The sequence below is a fragment of the Malania oleifera genome, chromosome 13 (assembly GCF_029873635.1).
Source record: "Malania oleifera isolate guangnan ecotype guangnan chromosome 13, ASM2987363v1, whole genome shotgun sequence".
Taxonomy (NCBI): Eukaryota; Viridiplantae; Streptophyta; class Magnoliopsida; order Santalales; family Ximeniaceae; genus Malania; species Malania oleifera.
The window spans coordinates 40,142,272-40,144,633 of NC_080429.1; the positions used below are offsets into that span (position 1 = coordinate 40,142,272).

Genomic DNA, 2,362 nt, shown 5'->3' on the forward strand with positions numbered 1-2,362 from the left:
ATTTATTAATTTTATTTATTGTTATTTTAATTAGTCTATTGAGGAAATTATATTCATAAATTAAAATATATTCACTTTTATTTTCATGTAATCATTTTAAAAAAATTAGTCAATGGACTCTTATCGCGTGCATTATTAACTAACCATTCTCATATACATCCGTGAGACAAGATAATATTCTAGGGGGGGGGAAAAATCACACATGAGGGCGACCTCTAAACACGGTAGATGTGTGGCATCTTCCCTTTTATATATGGAAGAATTTATTCATGCGCATCCATTGAAAAAATAATAAAGCGATATTTGATTTATAGAATGGAATGAAATTAAAATTTAAATGAAGAAAATGATGAAATTAATTAGCAATAGAATTAATTTCATTTTTTTTTATTTCATTTCAATTAAAGGTGTCCTAAAAACACAATTTGCACTATTTAGAATAAAATTACTGTTTTTTGAAAATTTTATTAACAAAAGAAAATATAATACATTGATCTCTACCTACCCTTAATCATTACAACTCAAAATCTAAAAACTCTAGTCCAACATGTACTTAAAATTCGAAGTTCAAACCTTTGATTTAAATTTTTTTTAAAATGAAACAAAATAAAATGTAATCTTTTTGTTGATCTAAATTTATAAAAATTTAAATTTACACTTGAAAAAGTTCACGCTCTCCAAATTAAAGAGTAGTATAATAAATGTATCCATAATTCTCATCACTTTCATCTTGATCACCAAAATAGACGACTCCCGCAGCGAGAAGAAGTGCAGTTCCAAGACAAACCAGGACCTCCGCCAAATTAATCGCCACATAATCTCTATCCCAAAAAAACCGGCTTGTCCTTTCCGGTTCGCCGCTGCCGCCGCAACCGTTCTGCCCGACGGCGCCGTCATACCAAGGGTACCGGAGGGTCTGGAACGCCGGGTCGAAGAACTCGCCGACGCCGTGAACGGTCACAACCCCGTCGTCGTAGATATCCCAGTCGGCAATCCTGACTCCGTTGACGGTACTGGGGGCGGTGACGACGAGGGGGTGGCCGGGGAGGAGGGTGTCCAGCTTGGATCCGACCGGAAAGCCGGCGGATCCCAAGACTTGCTGCTCAAGTTTCCTGGGGACAAAGTGATACCGGAGAAGGGTGAGCGGGGGCTGAGGAAACTTGAGGGAGAAGAAAGCGGCGTCTTGGGGGCAGAATATGGTGAGGGCGGTGGAGTTGTTGTGGGTTTTGATGAGGTCATGGAGGGTGAGGTGGAGGATCATGGACATGGCGCCGTAGCCGTGGTCGGAGAGAGCTCCGGCGATCGCCTCCGCCCGAGTTGGTTCTCCGCCGGCGGTCTTTATAACGGGTAGTGGCAGAAGGCCTAGGGCGGCTGAATGGGGGAGGAGGAGGAGGAGAAGGGAGAAGAGGAAATAGAGTGGGAAGTGGGAAGCCATGGGAGGGTTGGAGAAGAGCGTATGTGGTGCGTGTGAATTGAAAGATAAAACAAACCTAGCTGAGTACTTCGCTTATATAGGAGTAGTAATCCTGATGGCTGTGGAGTTGGAGTTCCGGTAAAAGTCTTTTAAAAAATTAATGCTTCTCACAATCTAAGTACGAAGTTAATTTGTTGGGATTGGAGCATAGATTTGGATTTTTAATTTAAGGGTATTAATAAAATGAGTCTTTCTTTAATTGTCAGTCAACTATTAACTTTAATGAAAAAATTAAAATTTATCCTTAATAGAATAACAATTTTATACTTTTGCATAATTTTAATAGTATAAATTAAGAAAATGATATTAATTTAATAAATTAAGTTCGAAAAGTTGATCCATTAATTATAATATATTTTGAAAATTAAAATTATAAGTGAATTTAAGTATGATAACATAATTAAATTATTATTTTAAAAAATTAAAATTTATTAAAAAATAAATAAATTTTAAAAATAATTATTATTTTAAAAATTTGGGCAATCAGCTAACAAGTATGACAACATAATTAGAATTTTATTTTAAAAAATTTAAAATTTTGAAAAGTAAATTAATAGAAAAATAATTCAACAAAAATACTTAAATAATTATATTGTTACAAAGTATTTGTTATATGCATTTCATGAAAATTAAATAACTAAATATATCTTTAACTAATAAAATATAGTTTAAAAAAAACTGATTTGGATAAGACAATTGGTCGTATTGTAGCCTACATTTTGAGTTTACTTGAATACCAAATTTAATAACATAACAAATTAAATAAAATTGAGAAAAATCAAGTAAATTATATTGAACAATTGTCAACCAATTAATATAAATTTGAATTTTATTTCTCCATTTAGCATTCATATTTTGCACAAGGAAGAACTAACATTCCATTTTATA

At 33.6% G+C, this 2,362-nt stretch overlaps 1 protein-coding gene across 1 annotated transcript; it reads right to left on the reverse strand.

The window, feature by feature from the left end:
- Positions 1 to 433: 433 nt before the first annotated feature.
- Positions 434 to 1,475, reverse strand: LOC131146586 (uncharacterized). Its single transcript, XM_058096261.1, has one exon. The coding sequence runs from the start codon at positions 1,433 to 1,435 to the stop codon at positions 683 to 685; it is 753 nt and encodes a 250-aa protein (XP_057952244.1). The 5' UTR covers positions 1,436 to 1,475; the 3' UTR covers positions 434 to 682.
- Between the last annotated feature and the right edge of the window lie 887 nt (positions 1,476 to 2,362).

Excerpts from the sequence above, each read along its gene's own strand:
- LOC131146586 (XM_058096261.1), bottom strand. The coding sequence starts at position 1,435 with ATGGCTTCCCACTTCCCACTCTATTTCCTCTTCTCCCTTCTCCTCCTC.